This window comes from Scaptodrosophila lebanonensis, unplaced genomic scaffold, assembly GCF_003285725.1.
Source record: "Scaptodrosophila lebanonensis strain 11010-0011.00,11010-0021.00 unplaced genomic scaffold, SlebRS2 tig00000024-arrow-pilon, whole genome shotgun sequence".
NCBI lineage: Eukaryota > Metazoa > Arthropoda > Insecta > Diptera > Drosophilidae > Scaptodrosophila > Scaptodrosophila lebanonensis.
Window position 1 is genome coordinate 11,428,936 of NW_022060538.1, and position 17,656 is coordinate 11,446,591.

General features: G+C 37.7%; 2 protein-coding genes across 4 annotated transcripts in view; one reads left to right on the forward strand and one right to left on the reverse strand.

The window, feature by feature from the left end:
- The window catches only part of LOC115620738 (zinc finger protein 1), a 39,848-nt gene extending 31,170 nt beyond the window's left edge, over positions 1-8,678 (forward strand). Inside the window, exons 1-3 of one of the 2 annotated variants that reach the window (XM_030514123.1) lie at positions 5,445-5,623; positions 5,706-8,058; positions 8,283-8,678. In XM_030514123.1, the coding sequence (XP_030369983.1) occupies positions 5,525-5,623; positions 5,706-8,058; positions 8,283-8,476 (2,646 nt within the window). In that variant the 5' untranslated portion in view covers positions 5,445-5,524 and the 3' untranslated portion in view covers positions 8,477-8,678. Of the gene's footprint in view, positions 1-5,444; positions 5,624-5,705; positions 8,059-8,282 lie in introns of those variants that run through there. The other variant, XM_030514124.1, reaches the window with a different exon arrangement.
- A 4,644-nt stretch (positions 8,679-13,322) lies between these two features.
- LOC115620668 (serine/threonine-protein kinase Warts) overlaps positions 13,323-17,656 on the reverse strand; it is a 30,657-nt gene continuing 26,323 nt past the window's right edge. For both annotated transcript variants that reach the window (XM_030514024.1, XM_030514025.1), the window contains exons 4-8: positions 17,483-17,603; positions 17,295-17,410; positions 15,656-15,734; positions 15,397-15,592; positions 13,323-15,341 (exon numbers count right to left, since the gene is read on the reverse strand). In XM_030514024.1, coding sequence (XP_030369884.1) covers positions 14,943-15,341; positions 15,397-15,592; positions 15,656-15,734; positions 17,295-17,410; positions 17,483-17,603 — 911 coding nt within the window. In that variant the 3' untranslated portion in view covers positions 13,323-14,942. The remainder of the gene's footprint in view (positions 15,342-15,396; positions 15,593-15,655; positions 15,735-17,294; positions 17,411-17,482; positions 17,604-17,656) is intronic.

Sequence of the window (17,656 nt, forward strand, 5' to 3'; positions counted from 1 at the left end):
CATAAGCGCCGCAATCTAACAAAACAACACGTTGTGTCAGCTTTTAAAAGCTTTTGCTTTTATTTTTATTGAACTTTTTTTCGAATATTTTGGTATCTGCTCTGTTGGATCTTCTATATCTTGATATATATAATATGTATGCAGATCGTCGCTGCTGTCGCTGTCTAGCTTTACAAGCTAATTATGCGCGCTATTATAGCAAAATTCCCATGTCACTCAATGCATAAAAATGTTTGCGCCGCAACTTGAAATAATGAAATACTTTCACAAATTAGTTGTGTCGCTTTTTCAGCAGACATATAGACACATACACTCAGAGAAAAACGTGTGGAAAATCACTTTTATTTCAAATAAACCCCCATTAAAAGTTCGCTACAAAATTTCAATTCTTTCTTTATAACTGAAGAAATATTTTGAAGATTTCGTGTAAAAATTTAATAATAGTAAATGAATGCATGTTCACATATGCAAACAATTTGTGCAGAAATTAATGTAACAAGTAGTTTAAATAAGGAATGGAATTCCTGTTAATTTGAATTGAAATAACAAACAACTTTTTGATCATCATTATGATTTACATTACAAAATAATTTTGATGTTTTGATATGGCGAGAGATGACTGGGACGGGCTTCGGTTAACGACCTGCCAGCCTATTTTGCTGAGCCCGCAGTTGGTTACTGTAGCTGCTGATGTGGCGATAAATTTGGAACGTACTAGTTGCAATCAGTGATAAGCAACAGAGCCACTCCCCTAATCTAGATTCCATACCTCTAGGTGCCAATGACATTACAAATAGAAAATAGGTCAAAAATTCCAAAGTAAGTTGTTGTAAATGGAAAAAAAGCATCGCTTTGCTAAATTCAAGAAAATCATTTTTTTTTTTGAATTTACATTTGTGGAATAGTTTCTCAAATATGAGTTTAAATTATATTTTAAAGGCAATTTATATCTTTTAGATCTTAGAATACTTTTTTTTGAGTGCTGGCACTAATATGTATATATTTTTGTGGACATGTCTGTGTGTGTGTGATGTATACGCCCCGTTTTTTTCATTTGATTTGTCTATTAGTGCCCATGTCTGTCGCTCTTTGTTGCTGTTGTTGTTGTTGTTTTTGTCACTTGTTGGCGCCCACCTACGTTGTGACGTTTATAATTATGGCAAGTGCAGTGCCGTGTGTACGTGGGTGTGTGTGTGTGTTTTTATAGCAAACAGCAAATAGATAGTCAGATACTGCATACAAGTATTACTCGTAGGTTGCTTTGCTTCTTGTCCATGTCGGAAGCAATTAACTCTCACAGTGGACGGTGCGTCAGTGGCATTTAGTTTGATGTTGCTTTGAAGCTGTTGTGTGGTCCTCCACATAGGTATAACACTTACACACACACACACGCATAAATAGCTACTTATTTATGACCACTATCGACTATTGATGTACAACTACCGACAGTTTTCTGGCCGCAGCGATAAGACAACCCTCACAACCAACCGCTGTGCTATTATTCCACATTATATTTTTAATAATAATAGTCCACGTGCATGTCCGAAAACTTATTTGCCTAGACGGTATTGTCCGGGTCTTATCAGTGACGTCATTCTGAATTTGTAGAAAAAGTATATTTGCGGTTTCCTTTTTAATTTATGCGACCGCCTATTAGACACTTGCTTTTAATTGCCAGTTTTTTTTTTTTGGTTATTCATAGAACATTTCGTAGAATTGAATTTTGTGTCGAAATTTCATCAATTAAGACGTTCCAGGCATAGAATTTTTCCAACTTGAATTTAAGCGGGCGCACACGTGTGCGAGCCTTATCGAAAATAGATTACAAATAAATATAATATGTACATACATATGTACATACATATGTACATATGTATGTATGTACATACAAATATATAACCATTTTTGGCACGTTGTTGGGCCATTGTTTTACAATCTAAATTATTACTTCAACAGAAGAAACAATATTTATCGTAATAAATATACATATGTAAGTTTAATTCTTTTTATATGCATATTTTTACCCATTATGTATGTTCGTAGAAATGCGAAAGGTAAAATCTTAAATGAGAATACATGTTAATGGATAGAATGCTCCAAGCAACAAATGAATAGTTTTTTGGAACTTGATGTTTATAATTTTTCGAAAGGGTAATAAAAATTAATTTAATGCTGTATTAGTCTTCATATTTAGTATATTAGCAGTGTTTTTCCGCTAGTTGTTTTGCTTTTTTTATAAATATCAATCAACATGAACCTTTTGTTCTCAAGTGCCAGACACTTGAGTCATGCACTGTACAAACACACACACACACTCACACCTCTACACGCAGCACTGACTGTTTAGTCAGTCGGTCATTGTCAAGCCCGCTGTGTTCATCCAGAGCCCCCTACACCAGCCATCATCTTAATGGCGCATATTAAAGGTGGAGCTTCAATTGCCATTTCCGTCCGCACTCACCATCATCACCATCATACACACAATAACAGTACATTCCATGATTATACAGTACATGATTATACACACAGTGTATAGTATTTACAAATGAAAAGAAAATTGCTGACGCATCACATCCAACATGCTGAGGTACAGACTTGACTTACCTTTTGTGAAAACGCGTGTCGAACGTTGACCACAAAATCCGTTTCTGGCTGCCATTTTAATTTGTTACTTTTTGCGGCTTTGCTTCTCTCTTTACAAATGCACGCATTCAATTGATAACGAAGAGCAATAACAAAAGAGCGCTCTCATTGTTGTTTTTACCGTACAGCTTACCGTTTCACGTATTAGCGCGCGATTTGCAGTTTAATGCCCGCACTTGAGGTAGGCGTATTACATTTGGCTCATTCTCTGTTGTTGTTGCTGTGTATTTAACGTGATAAAGCAAGCGCTCGTGTATATGTATATGTATGTATTTTGTTTGTGTGCGTAAGTAGGTTTTTGTTTGTTTGTAACTTCGTGCACGATAACGTGTTTATATGAGAGAGCGCAACAGGTAGTCCAACAACAAGCTAAAACTCGTTTCTTCAGACGCTAGCCATCTCGTTTCCACGTTCGGCACAGGCACTAACAAATTCCATTTTAATTTTAGCAGGTGGAACAACAAAAACAAAGCCACATATGGCGGAAGCGGAAACAAACATAATGATCATGATTACCATCATAAGCATTCACTCAATCATCGCATTTACATACATGAATAGGTCGAAACGAAAAACCAATTGTAGTTTTGTTCACTCTTTAAAGAAAAACATACTTTTCCGTCGTTTTTATGCGCAAATTACTACAAAATAAACAAATTAAGCACGAACAAAAATAATTGAGGGTATTGTGTATTATGTATTTAACAATGTACATATGTATATATTTCTTCTTTTCACATCCCAAATAAATAAACACAATGTCACGTTAATGCACAAACTAATTATGTAGGCCTTTGTGGCCTTTTAGTAGTTTAATAAAGCGGGCGCCTCGCGCCCTCCCGATGATGTCATGTCAAAAATTCATATTTGTATGTATGATGAGTATTGGGATGGTTTGGTGAGTGTAAATTATTGTTAAAGTATTCAAATAATGACTCAATGGGTTAAAAAAATAACGGCCATATATAAAGCGATGAATGTTACTATGCAAAGATATATGTACACACATACATGTACAAGCATATACATATATGTGTATTTGTACATACATACATATGTACAAAAGTTAATTGAAATTTATACAAATATTTGAGTAATACAACAACAATAAAAACAGCAACAAGTACTCGTGTGCGAACGGATCTCAAAGTCCAGCACCAGTGGTGAGACATTGAAGACTGCCACCACTACGAAAGCAAACCAATAGAACTACTTAACAGCAGGTTACGTGTTTAAGTTCGTATATTTTTAGAATATTAATGCCATCCACATACTTGAAATTAATAATATAGGGTTGATACTGCCAAGCCAAAGGTGCATAACTTCAAAAACGCAAGAACTTTAAAAAATGAGTTTTTTTTTAATTCTCTGGGTAAATAACAACATTGTTAATAAACTCAAAAAAAAAGTGCCGGACCAAACCTTTAGGTCAGTCCAGTTTTCTCATTAAACGCGCACATTAAATCGCCATTAAAATAACTTTTATAGCGCCTGCTGATAAACAACGAAACAGCCGATAATGTCATGAACTTTACAACAATAACAAACAAAAAATAATGACACATTAATTATATTTGCACGAATAACGGCGGAAAAATAATTGTAAATAAAAACTGAGGTGAGCGACAAAAGTTCAACGGCTGCTGCAGAATAAAGCAAAGCCAAAAGCATAAACAACAGCAGCAGCAGAGGAAGCTAACGTTAAATAGAATGAGTGCAGAGGGGAGTGTAGGTGAGACAGCAGGTCTGGCAACACATGTTACCATATTGAAGCAGACAGCACTGTGAGGGCGGCGGTGGCGGCAACACACAAAGTACCGCAAATCATTCAACGCATCAGCCTAAGTGGAGCCTGCACCCATCAGCGTCAGTCATTCTACACTTTGTTGTTATTGTTGTTGTTGTTTTTGCTGCATAGATTTACCTTTAAACAAACTTGCACTTTGATGCGAACCAATTTGTTGCCAAACTAATCAAACACTATACATAAAACAACAAAAATTATACACACAACACACACGCACACATGGAAATGCATTTAAAGTTTTATGACTACAGTGGCGTTGATTTTCTTGATTAGCATCTGCTGAAACATTTGATTTGTTTTTAGTATGATCTTTGTTTATTGCTTTCTTCAATCCGGCCGCGCGTTTGTTTATTGTTGTAACACATTTTATTGGCGCTTTGTCGCAATTGAAGTTCGATTTTAATTAAACTACGCAACACTTTGTAAAGTCAGATAGAAACGCACGCACAATAATAAGAAACCAAACAAGAATTAAGAGAGAGAGTAAGAGAATGCGCGCACGCAATGCAACCTTGCGTGGGGCATTTGATGGTCTTGCTGTTGTTTTTTGTTTTTATTTTGTTTTGTTTTCTACCTTTGTGCTCCTCTATACCTGTCCTTACCACCAGCAAGGCATGTCGAGTAAAATATTATCGCCAGCCCTTTCGCACCCATTGGCACTTGCGCTTGCGCTGTGTTTTGTTTTATCATCTTTCTTCATTAGTTTCTGTTAGTCGGCGCTTGTGGCGACTGCGTTTGGTTTCGGGTTGTGCGCGAGTTTTCGTTTTAAGTCCCTATGTTTGTTTTAATTAAAGTTTGCTCTGCGCGCAAAAAAAAAACAATAATTTATGGCCTCTATTAAAAGTTTTTAATCCGCTAGAACAAAAATAATAAGAAATGTATGCTCAGGCATTGCCAAACTTTATAAATGGCTCGTGGCCTGCGCTGTATGCTTTGTGGTCTCGCCTTGAGGCAAATTAAAAACCCGTTAAATTGGAACAAAAAAATAAAACGGGGAAAGAAATAAAAACAAATAAATACGTTTTTGTTATTTTAAACAAATTTTATTACCTGTGCGTCGGCGTAGCCTCAAAGATGCGCATAAAAACAGCCATAGAAACAAAACTAAAAGCAGCAATAACAACCCATAGAGCAGCGTCAGAGCTTTTAGATTTTTTAGCAAGTGAAGCGAAGGTGATTTATGCTGATTGGAAAACTGCAAAAGCAACACACTTGGAAAATATCATTAACCATCTGTTCTCTTCTTCTTTTACAGACCTGCAAAATATGTAACAAGACGTTTGCGAATGTCTACCGGCTGCAGCGCCACATGATCAGCCACGATGAGTCTGCACTCCTACGCAAGTTTAAGTGCCTCCAATGCGACAAGGCCTTTAAGTTCAAGCATCATCTGAAGGAGCATGAGCGTATTCATTCCGGCGAGAAGCCGTTTGGCTGCGACAATTGCGGTAAACGCTTCTCCCATTCCGGCTCCTTTTCCTCGCACATGACGTCCAAGAAATGTATCAGCATGGGATTGAAACTGAACAGCAATCGTGTGATGCTAAAGACGCTCGAGAAGAATGTGTCCAATAATGTGGCTGGTAATGCACGCTCCTCACCGATGGAGCAGCAACACCAACAAGAACCACAAATGCCAAGGAAGCGCACACAAAAGCTGCCCGAGCTGCCATCGCTGCCAGGACTGCCACCCACTCTGCCTAATCCGATGATCTACTTCGCCAACGATGCTCCGCCAGCGGCTGCAGCTCCATTGAACGCCAATGTGCCGCCCTTCTATCCTAACTACAATGCCATGAATGTTCTGCTATCCTCCTTCCCCAACGCCATCTACCAGATGGCTCTCGATCCCCGCATGCAACCCTTTGGCATACAAAGCCTTTTGCTGCAGCAGCAGCATCAATTCCACCAGCAGCAGCAACAACAACAACAGCAGCAGCTGGAGCAGGAGCAGGAACAGCAGCAGCGTGAAGAGCAGGAGCTGTACGATGATGAGCTAAAAGCCAAGGATGAGGAAGAAACACCGGACGAGCCAAAACTGGTGATGGATTTGGATGATAACGAAGACAAAGAGCGAGAACCCACTCCCCGTCAGCCATTGCCCGAGCAGACGCATGTGGAAAATGAGTCTGTGACACAACAGGCAAATCGCGCACCCACGCCCACAGTCATCAACAGCGAACCAGTCACGCCCAATTGCATCAAACAAGAGGAGCAGGAGCAGCCAGAAGTGCAGCTGCTGGTGCAGCAGGAGGAACCTCACGTCCTGCCGAGCCGGCAGAATAGCCCCCTCGATGTCACGGCCGCCGACTTGCGCTGTAGTCGCTGCGACAAGCAATTCAACCATCCCACGGAGCTCGTGCAGCACGAAAAGGTGCTCTGCCACATCAAAGAGGAGCTCGAACAGCAATACCAGCAGCGCCAGCAACAGCAGCAGCAACTACAACAACAACAGCAGCAGCAGCAGCAGCATGAAGAGCCCAATGGCCACGGCTACAGCGAAGCAGATGGCGAAGACGATGAAGAGCCACATGTGGACACAGAGGAAACGCGTCACGATTTCAATGGCAGCGACAGCGGCGAGCGCAAGGTGCGGGTCCGCACCGCCATCAACGAGGAGCAGCAGCAACAACTGAAACAGCATTATGCCTTAAATGCGCGTCCAAGTCGCGACGAGTTCCGCATGATTGCCGCACGTCTCCAGCTGGATGCTCGGGTCGTCCAAGTCTGGTTCCAGAATAATCGCTCGCGCGAACGCAAAATGCAAAACTACAGCAACAGCAGCATTAGCAACAATAACAACAACAACAATACCAGCAACAATATTGTCAATGAGCCTTCTGTGCCGCGTAGTGGCGAGGATCAGCCGTTGGATTTGTCGCTCAAACGTGATGTGTTGTCGCCCAAACGCAATGGCCTGCAAATCCACTCTCCCCTTTACGGAGAGGCCCCACAACAGGCTGAGAATAATGGTCCCCTGGATTTTCAGGAGGCCATCAATCTGAGTCGCAAGCTTTCGAACTCTGCATGCTCCCTATCGCCATCATCGCTATCGCCCTCATCGGGTACTTCAGTGCCACATGCCTTTAAGCAGCAGCAACAGGCAGCCGCTGCAGCCGCCGCTGCTCTCTACTTTGGAGCACCACCGCATCAGCCACAGCCTCGTCAGACGCCCTCGCCGCCAACACATGAATCCGCTCAACCGCTGGGCAGTTCCACGCCACGCGGCAATGCCACCTTTCCCGGCCTGGCAGCTCATCTGCCGCACTTTATGCTGCCCGGCGCCATGCCACGCAGCCTAATGCCCATGGATGCACTTTACCAGATGGCGCCCGGCCCGCTCATGAACAGTATTAAGCTGCCCGATTATCGGGGCACTAGCCTCAGTCCGGGCTCGGAGAAGCGCTCCTGGCGTGATGACGACTCACGCATCTCGCACGAGGACGATTATGGCATGGGCGGTGGCCTGTTGCCTCCGAAACCCAAACGTGCCAAGGCCGAAACGCATGGACATGCGGGAGATCCGGATCTACCATTTGTGTGCGATCAGTGCGATAAGGCCTTTGCCAAACAGAGCTCACTGGCGCGCCACAAGTACGAGCATTCCGGTAAGTGGTTAACTCCAATTCTCATAAGAAGTGAGGGTCTAAGAAAAGTGTTTTTATTTTCTGAAATTTTCACAACTTTCTAAAGATATATTCCAATCTTGGTGTGGAGCCCCATCGATGTACTATTCTATAGTCAAATAATTTCAGTACATTCGTATGTTTGCATTATTCCTACATCTGTTGAATAATACCTGACTAAAGCATCACCTTTTATTTGTTTGCAGGCCAGCGACCCTATCAATGCATGGACTGTCCGAAAGCCTTTAAGCACAAGCACCATCTGACCGAGCACAAGCGTCTGCATAGTGGGGAGAAGCCGTTTCAGTGCTCCAAGTGCCTGAAGCGGTTCTCCCATTCGGGCAGCTACAGCCAGCACATGAACCACCGTTACTCCTATTGCAAACCCTACAGGGAATAGGTAAGCGACACCTCAGTGCCGCCCACCTCCGCAACAGTGGCAGCGACGACGATCACGACGTCAACGACGCGTGGACGTCGCAGCAATGCCAGAAATCAGCAGCAGCAACAACAACATCATCACAACAACACAAACGGCAACAGCAGCCACAATCATAGCCACAACTACCAGGGGCAGCATCCGCTGGCCGCGATGGCAGCCTTCCAACAACGGCAACGACTCCAGCAGCGTCTGCCATGCCAGGCACTGGCCTGGCCACCGTCCGCACCCGTTCCGGGGACAATGTTGCCGCCACCGCCTTCAAATTTACAATTACGTGGCGCAGGGGCGGCTCAAACGCAGCCACCGCCGCTGCTCTCGGCGCCGGCCGCCTTCGGACAGCCCAACTATTTTGCCGGCCAACTGCATCATCCACATCATCATCACCAGCAGCATCATCCTCATCATCATCATGGCGCATTATTGCCGCCACCGCCGCCGCCGCCAGCGCCTGCGCGCTTTGCCGCACCACACACGCCACCACATTCGGGCGCTCCGTCCACCCATGGCCATGGCGCCGCCTTCGATTTCTTCAACGCCAAAATGCTGCTCAATAACTGAGCGATCGATCAACTTGTCTATACAAGCCACATAGATATTCGAATAAGCTAACAGTGCACTTAATTGTTGTACTTAAAACCCAGAGTCAGTCAGTCAGTTAGTCGCCCCAAAAACAAAAAAGCAAAAACCAAATAATAAATCTCAAAATGTGCAGGAACACACACACACAGGCTAAAGAATCATGAGGATGTGGCGCACAATTCTCTGCCCAACTCATCAACACTTTGCCAGCGCGAGCAAATCAAATATTTTTTATAGCAATATTTTCGTTTTGCAGACAAAAAACCTTTCGTTTAAGCGAATTTATTATTTTGTAATGTGGCAAGACCATTTTTTAAGTATTTTACTTATTGCTCTATAATTATTATTGATTTACACGCATATATATATACATAAATATATATATTTTAAGTATATATTTTAGTTGATATTTTAAAGTTAGGCGAGTTGCAAACCAGTACCAAGTGCTGAAGAATACTCCAAAGCTTTGTTTATTTAGTTTTAACAAGTATTTGTATACAAATATTTGTACTGTTTTAATTTTTATGCATCTGCCATAAATGTGTATGTTAATTTGTATAAGTTTTTTTTACATTTTATTTCATATACATAGTACATTTGTTATTAAACAATGCAGCACAGCCGCTAGCAGAAGCAGAGGCTGGGTTTACATTGAAATCGCTCGTAAATTTCTAAACTTTGGACCAATCCAACAACCAATGGCGCATTAAATTCAAAGCTTAGTGCACGCCAAAAGTATTAAACAACAACAAAAATTATACTATTGATTTTGTTATGTTCATGAAAACCCACCGCTTGCTGCGCGTTACAAAAACTATTACTTAAAAAAAAAAAACAACAAGAAAAAAACCAAACGAGAACAACAATTTCACTTTGAAAAGTTTACGCTTTTTCGTATAATAACTATTAACTAAAGCAAAGAACAACAACAACAACCTATACGATCATTCCATTTTACTAAAGTTGTGCAAAATGAAGGTTGCCCTCCTTACGCATTTAGACCTTCGGCTACTTCGGTAAACAATGTTTGTAAATTTCATTAAAGCCTAAGCTTACAATTAATGTTTAATATTAAAAACAAAACAAAAACTTCATTATAGCTAAAGCGAAAACAAACACTTAATTTGGCCTTATTAACAATTATTTTAACTTTAATGTGCGTAGTTTTAGGCAACAGACACGTTTAAAACCCTACTATAACTTAGCAACTAATTAACATAACAAAAACGTAAAATAACAAAAACTACACTTTTGGAAAAGTCTCATTAAAAATTTATTAGAACAATTCAGTGTGCGTATTGATGTGAATGATAAAACAAAAAGAAGTTGAAAAAAACCCAAAACTATTAACTAAAGAAATGTTTACGAGGACAATAAATTTATATAAATAATTAAAATGCTTTCAAATTTCTGCGCAAACTCAATTCAATTCAAATAGTTTACAGCTCGCATACCCGCTCGAAAAAAGCAACGATATACAACAACAAGAAGAATATGAAAAAGGTTTCCAGAACAACGAACATTTATTTTTAATGTTTAAACACGAAAAAACAACCCACGCGTTTAAGTATGTAATAGTTTTTGCTTTTCCAAAACGATACGCAAAGAAAGAAATCAAAAAAAATTTATATATACATAAAATATGCATTTATTACTTAATTAATTTTTATATTTGTATTTTTAAACACTCAAAAATATGATACACAAATATATGAATATATTTATATATTTTTTGTAAATTGTTTCACAACCAACAAGCTAGAGAATCCAAAAAAAAAAACCACAACACAACGCGCAACTGTAACATAAAGAAGGAAGCAGCCTGCACCCGTTTAGCATAAATTTAATATTTAAACAATTAGCCTAGTTAATATTAATAACAACAACAACAACATTTTTCATAAGCGTTAAAGTTTTTGCTTTAAAATAACAAACACTTTTTGTGAACTTGCGTTTGCCACAAAAACAGCTAAAAGTCAAGTCTTTATAAATGTTAACTCCAAATATATATATAACTGAATGAATTAAACAAATATATATATAAATACATATATATAGATATACATGTATATGTAAGCGCAGATATTTTGATTGTGAAAATATTTGCACTCTAGGGCCTTATATGAGATACACACACACACTTGTTAGTTATTTAAATTACAACTAATTATTATTATCCAACACCCGCAACTACTTTTTGTACACTCTCCGTTAAAAGTTATCCGACTTGTCCCACTTTTTATGTAAATACTCGTAAGCGTGCGGAATTCTAGTTAGATTCGATTCTGTTTTCACTCTGTATTATTATTTGTTTTAATTTTTACATTCTATCGCAGATATACATAGTTTTTATGTTCAGTTATGCATTGAAACGGCATCAGATGTTAAGGAAGGGAAACCCAACAACTCTAATAACAAAATAATGAAATAACTTATAATAAATATATTATGCATAATTGTATTTTACTCAACTTAAGCAAAGAAATGAAAACAAAACATAAACATGAACAAAGCAAACTTTTTGTCTTGATAACTTTACAAGAACTATTATAATTATTACATTTACAATGTGAAAATAAAAACAAAAACAACAAATTATTAAATTTATGTTCGCATTTGTATTCATTTATGGTGGCTGGATCGATCTTTCGAAATGATTTTAGTGGTTCTTTGGTTACAGGGGGTCAGGCTCTAACTTCGATAATATATCCAAAAAGAAACAACGATTATACTATAGATACGTCGGAAACAGAAATCTATAAAAACCATCAATTTTACGACATCATAGGTTATATTTTTCTCATTATTTTCATAAAAATAGATTAGTTTTTGAGCCGTAAAAATTTCAAGGACATTTTGACACAAAAAGGGAACATATTTATTAAATGAACAAAATTGATTCAAAAAGAAATAATAATAATAATAAACAAAAAAAGAGTGCGATGCCAGGAAGCGGGTGGCGTAGTCATAAAATTCCAAAAACAATTGACCGCTAATTTAAATATTTCGCTGCTCTAAAGAAGACAAAATGTTCATAAACAAAAAAAACATATTAAGAAAAAGAAATCAAAAATAATAATAATTAAAAAATATTGCAGAGCACTACTTGTGGTGTTCACTCCTAAACGTGTGAAATCAAAATAAAGAAAACATCGAAATCAGTTAAATAAAAATTCTTATTAAGAAAAATTAATAAAAAATAATAATTAAAACATATTTCAGAGCACTACTAATGATGTTTACTCCTCGGCGTATAAAACCAAAATGAAATTGAAAAATGAATTGAATGAAAGTTAATTTCTTGTCTCCACAGCCTGCTCCGATAAAAAATAATATATTTTGCTGCTCAAAATCAAGTAACGATTCTATGAAATCGATAACGATATTTATGAAAATTAGTGTACATATTTTACTTCGGTCATAGCTTGCTGACCACGCAAAATATTCAAGGAAAATTTGACAAAAAGAGAAAATAATTATTAAACAAAATTTATTCAACCAAAAAATGAACAAACATAAAGGAATCCTGAGACGCGGGTGACGTAGTTATAAAATTCCAAAAACAATTGAGCGCTAATTTAAATATTCCGCTGCTCTAAAGAAAACAAAATATTCATGAAAAAAAAAACATATTAAGAAAAAGAAATCAAAAATAATAATAATTAAAAAATATTGCAGAGCACTACTTGTGGTGTTCACTCCTAAGCGTGTGAAATCAAAATGAAAATTCAATGAGTGTCAAATTTTTCATCTCCGCACAGGCCTGCTGCGATAAAAAATATATTTTGTTGTTCAAAATCAAGTAACGATTCGAACTAATCGATATATAGGAAAATAGGGTACTTCAGGATAATCATAACATGCTGAGGAAGAGCGGCAATGCGTGGGTTAAGGCTTCGTGATATCCACAAGTGAGTTGATGCATTAGTCCCTTTTAGACTTAATTTCCATCTGATTGTATAATTTTTCCTTGAAGTACACATTTGCTTTCTTAGCCGATTCTTCATTGCTTGGTCTCTTGTTCCATCCTGCAACGCGCTTGATTAGATAGCAGTTGGACTTGCGTGCAAAGGATAATCAGAATTGGACACTGTGGTTGTTCCTGCTTCTTAGCCATCACCATTGATTGGAAAAGCCAGAAATTGTTGCAATGAAAACACAATCTACTCATCACATTTTTGATATGATTTCATTTTCATTTATTAATTTGTTATAGTAAATTAATTGGCCAAGGCACACGTTTTTGTTTTTTTTTTTTGTTTCTTTCATTAATTTAATTAGTTTTCCTCTCACTTTTCTCGCACATTCAAAACAAACTCAGGCGCTTTTCTTTATAAAATTTTTTCAATTTCTGCGCTCGTCCACATGCACTTTTTTCAAATTCCTTTCAGTTTTCAACGAACTTATATGACAAACAAAAAAATTGTTACTCTTGCTTACAGAATAGAATTAAACTAAATTATGGTTAGAAGTTTATAAACTAAAAAACATCTTAGCGCTAACAGTTTATTGATAAATAAAAATGTATTGCATATACTCGTATATAAAATTTACTTTTACAGTTTACTTCAACGTTTACATTATGTATATATAGTTTTTATATGTATATGAATTTTTGTTTGTTTGTTGCTTTCTTTTTTAGAGAATTTCTGTTGAACTTTATAAAAAACAATCTGATTTGGCATTCAACAACAAGTTCGTCTTACAAATTATAAATAGGGTATACCATAGTATATTTTTTTATATATATATTATAGTTTGTTCTTTCAAGGGGGGCGCTTCCCAATTAGAAATTACATAGTACAATAAGCAGTGATAGATGTGGAGTTGATAGATAATGGGAAGCGCGCCCGCGGGCATAACAGTAGCTAGTTTTGAGTTGTAGAAGAGTAGGCTTATAAGACCCGCTTATATCGCTAACTTAGTGCGATGCTGTCTGTACGCGTTGTAGTTATTCTTGTTGTGGTTGTTGTTGTTGTTATTCTTGGTCATTGTACGTTATTTGTTGTGGTCGTTGTTTGTCAAACATAGGTTTGCAATTTAGAAGAGGGTAGTGGCCCAACTAATCAGCCTGCTGAAATAGTTGCCACCAATATAAATAATTGGTCCAGTATTTTAGTGTGATTGTGAAAGTTGTTTTTAGGTTTAAATTCGCTTTTCTTATCAGGTTTCTCATAGGTATTTTCTTTTCATATTTCGTTTAAGGCGTATGTATAGCATTTGAGCACCAGAAATTGGTTCCATCAAGTTTACATAAAAATTAACATGCACATTATTTTCTGCATCATTCAATTATCCTCACCATCATCATCGTCATTTATCAGCATAGATATATAACTATTACATAATCTATATATATGCACATATGTATACATATATTTGTAGATTTTACAAATTACTAGTTTACAGCAAATCAAAAGTTATGACTCATTATTATTTTTGTTATTTGTTTTCCATTTTAATTTATTCAGTTCATGCTTTTCAAGCATATATGTATTATGTATATATATCGTGTGTTTTTGTTTCACTTCTCCTTTCTGTATAATTTATTAAATAGTATTGAGTTTTAGTTCTTGCCATTGTGTCACATCCAATAAAAAATTCTAGACATGTTTGATAAACAAATTCTACTAAAAAGAGCACTAAAAAATATATTTATATATATATAGTATGTAGCTTTTAAAACTGCTTAACAGCGCCGCTGTTAACGCGCTGTTATCGCTCTGTTAACAACAATATGCAGATTTTTCTTAGGGTTTTTTTTTTTTAAATTTGTTTTTTTTTTTTTTGTGACTATTTGACTAACAAGTATTGCCAATGATTGTAGACGGTTCGGTTCAGCTGTTCAAACATAGACCGGCGCCTGATCGTCCGTCATGTCTGCGTGCTGCCAGTCAAAAAATCTTCTAAAGGTAAATTCGTAAAAACCATGGGATTGCCTGTCATTCATATCGATGTCATCGCCGCTGCTCATGTTGGAGTCGTTGGAGCGCAGCTTCTCCGTATCAACGGGATCAAAGTTGGATGTATCCGTAGGATGCTTTATTTCAGGTATGTATGGAGCCTTCTGTTTGCGCATATCCGCAAAATCAATGCCCTTAAAGAACTCGTGACCCTTCACCTCATCGACGCTTTTGCCCAATCTCTTATCAGCGGAGGCGCACAGGCGACGTATAAGATCGCTGGCCTCATGTGTTAGTTTAGCCTCTGGCGGTATATGCAGTGTTTTCTCCCAGTTGATGACCTGCAAGAGGACACTAAGTGAAAACCAATTTCTCATTTATAATGAAATGTCGCACCTTCTGTTGCGTCTCCAGCGGCGTATTGGCCAAGAACGGAGGCTGTCCCACCAGCATCTCATAGAGAATGACGCCAACACTCCAATAGTCGCACAATTGTGTATATCCGCTGCGTTCCAGCACCTCCGGCGCTATATAGTTGGGTGTGCCGACCAGCGAGTGTGCCAGTACTCTTTGGTGATCGCGTATGCGTCGTCTAAAGGGAGAAATTATTTATTAAACTATTGGATTATCTTATGAAATTGCATTGTTAACTCACCTCTCCAATACAGTTGGCCTCCTGCCATTCTCAAGGTATTCCTCCCAAGGTTCCATCGAGTCCTGGCGCGAATGATTGCCTGTTGGAGCGAAATTATTAGAGTTATTTTAAAAATTTCAAGTTTAAAAAGGTATCTGAAAGAAGTGGACCCTTCTGTATGTCTTAAGATATCCCCGAAAACGAATACCATTTAATGGTTTATATAAACGTTCCGACTTATTATTTAAATTAAACTCCTGGATATATACTTTATAAAGCTTTGATGAGATAATATAACGGTTCGAAATCTGAATCTGTAACGAATATATATATATATATATATATATATATATATATATATATATATATATATATATATATATTAGATCTAAATTACTCTTTAAATATTATGTTAGGGCTACTTAAAGATAGGTATGGAAATTTTTGTCTGAGCTTTTATTTATTTTTGGTATATATATATATATATATATATATATATATATATATATATATATATATATATATATATATATACCAAAAATAAATAAAAGCTCAGACAAAAATTTCCATACCTATCTTTAAGTAGCCCTAACATAATATTTAAAGAGTAATTTAGATCTAATAGATTTAAGGAATGGTTATGAGTGTCGGGTACCTATAAAGTAAAGCAACACAAATTTGTTCAAATCGGGCTAGAAAAGTAAAGCCAATAAAGATTTGTTCCAGTGGAAAACTATATTTATTGTTTTCAATTAAATTAACGTAATATTCTCGACGCTCGTGTGCAAATTGTCTATAGACTCTCTCCGAAAAAAATGGATTTATGTGCCCTGTTTTTAGCATAAGTACCCAGATGAACAAGAGCTCTGTTGCACCTTGGGTCTGTCCCATATTTTTATACCCTGTACCCGTAGGGTAAAAAGGGTATATTAGGTTTGTGCAAAGTATGTAACATACAGAAGGAAGCATCTCCGACCCCATAAAGTATATATATTCTGAATCAGCATGACGAGAGAAATCGATCTAGACATGTCCGTCCGTCCGTCCGTCTGTCCGTCTGTCCGTCCGTCTGGATGAACGCGAGGATCTCAGAAACTATAAAAGCTAGAATAACCAAAGTTGGCATCCAGATTCTCCTAGGTCCGAGAAAGGACGAGTTTATTTTATTTTTTTGAATTTTCCCCCCCTTCCCCCGCTACAGAATTTCGTCAATAGCGTCCACATTTCAAATGCTACCTAAACCAAACTTTGCACACATAATTTCTATATAATTGTCTACTGTTGTTCAAAATTTTATTCAATTCGGTCAATTCTAAGAAAAGTTATTAGCGAAACAAATTCTCGCCAGTACAACCTCCCCAAACTGCAGCAACAAGTTCGCTCTTCTTCTTCCTCTTTTTGCTGCTTTGGGCGCATATAACTCAGTGGCGGAAGTTTACCTGGGTACAGGGTATTACACTGTCGGGCTTGCTCGACTGTAGCGTTCTCTCTTGTTTTCGGTAATCCACTTCCTTACGATTAAGCAATTGGAATTAAAATTAAAGTAGAATCTACAATCCAAGTTTGGACAATACGAGCAAAGCTGTTTCTGAAATCTAGGTTCATCCAGACAGACGGAAATGCCTAGCTTAATGATGATTAAATTTGGTTAAATACGCACCATTCTCCTGATAATATTTGGAGTTATGAGTCCAGCGAAAGCCTGTGCACAGACCAAAATCGGTCAGTTTGATGTGCCCATCACGATCGATTAGTATGTTGTCAGGCTTGATGTCCCTGTTGCAGAAAAGTATAAATGGGCATTATGAGGAAACGTTTGGTAGGACTCGGGAATATGTATGCACAAACCTATGAATGAAACCCATTTTGTGCACACTGTCCACCGCGCAGGTAATCTCAGCAATATAGAAACGAGCCAGTGGTTCCTTAAATATGCCCAACTTGATCAACAAAGACATCAGATCGCCACCTACAGATAAAAGAAATGAGATCGTTGAAGAAGAATGTGGGAGAAGAAAAATG